This window comes from Adiantum capillus-veneris, chromosome 10 (assembly GCF_014529385.1).
Source record: "Adiantum capillus-veneris isolate H3 chromosome 10, ASM1452938v2, whole genome shotgun sequence".
Lineage (NCBI taxonomy): Eukaryota > Viridiplantae > Streptophyta > Polypodiopsida > Polypodiales > Pteridaceae > Adiantum > Adiantum capillus-veneris.
Window position 1 is genome coordinate 158,988,765 of NC_140940.1, and position 1,305 is coordinate 158,990,069.

The 1,305-nt window shown below is 47.7% G+C and overlaps 1 protein-coding gene across 1 annotated transcript; it reads left to right on the forward strand.

The window, feature by feature from the left end:
* The first annotated feature begins 482 nt into the window (after window positions 1-482).
* Window positions 483-1,034, forward strand: LOC147449949 (uncharacterized). Its single transcript, XM_086522748.1, has one exon. The coding sequence runs from the start codon at window positions 483-485 to the stop codon at window positions 1,032-1,034; it is 552 nt and encodes a 183-aa protein (XP_086378874.1).
* The last annotated feature ends 271 nt before the right edge of the window (window positions 1,035-1,305 follow it).

Below are 1,305 nucleotides of genomic sequence, written 5' to 3' on the forward strand. Positions count from 1 at the left end.
CTGCACCATCTCCCTGAGGTATTCAATTATCTCCTCTTTGTGTGTTTGTCACGCTTGAAAACGTGCTACATATCTGTTGGCAGAAGGCCAATTCATGTTTGCTACAACCGCCGCAATGGAGGGTCCTGTATCATCACATGGAGGGTTGAGAGGGTTTCACTGTTGAGCCATTGTAGAGAAGTTGGCTGTAGGCCTGTCCTAGCAGCCGTAGTAATTATTGGGCTTCATGTTGAATCGCCCACAGACTGGTCTTGTAAGGAATGCCGTGTTGGCCATAGGGCTCGGGAAATGATAGGTTCGTTTATCCAAAACATGTTCAAAATAAAAAATGGTAGGTTCATATTTGGGCAAGAAGATTTTCAAGTCGGTTCAAATTATGGATTTTTTAGTTATAATATGAGATTGTTAGTGTGATTATCCCTCTTAAATTTAGAGCAAGTTTGCTCATATGCCTCTTCAAAACACACATACTCAGTTTCTATATGAATGACCCCGTTGTAACCAGATTAACACATGGTATCAATCGCCAATATTCTCCTCTCCATGCTGATAACGCTGCCCCTTCTTGCCCATACCCTGAATACTCGCAAGATCCTATTGGCCCCTGGCAAGCAGGTTCGGCGTGTCATCCTGAAGCACCGTGCCCAACTTCCAACCCTTTCAGCCCTGCCATTCCTGCGTGCACTATCCGAGCGGCACTTAATCTTGCACCTGGCCGCACCCTGCCAAATGCCTGTGCAGATGACTCCTCAACCTGCAGAGCCCAGCCAGCCCCACAACTTGCCTCTTTCAATGCTGCTCTGGCTGAGCCTAACCAAGGAACCAATCAAGGCCTCCTTCATGCGCCTAATATAGCCAACTCTTTCGAATTGAAGAACCTAAAGAAAGAGGCCGCGTCCCAAACTTTGGCTCCTGAAGATGCCCAATACTCACATGGCGGCCCCCTCTTCTGCAAATGTCTTGAAGCTTCTGCGCTTGGCACGGAAGCCTTCTCAAACATGCCCCGCCTCTGCCTTGATTCACACAAGTGTTAATTAGCTACGGCCCCCTCCAGAGGTGATTTTCAAACGCCTGCAAATGACTCTGTGGTCGAGGTCTTACCAACTACTGCAAATGAAATTGTTCCTGATTTACCGGTCGAGGTCTTGCCGACTAATGCAGACGAAGTTGTTCTTGCTACAACCCATGATGAGGAAGTAATTATAACCACCTTCCTTGGATCCCTGATGGAGCCCCTACATCCAACAGATGGAGTCGACCTTGCTGCCGCTGAAATAAAGGCAGAATCTGATGCAGACACCATTG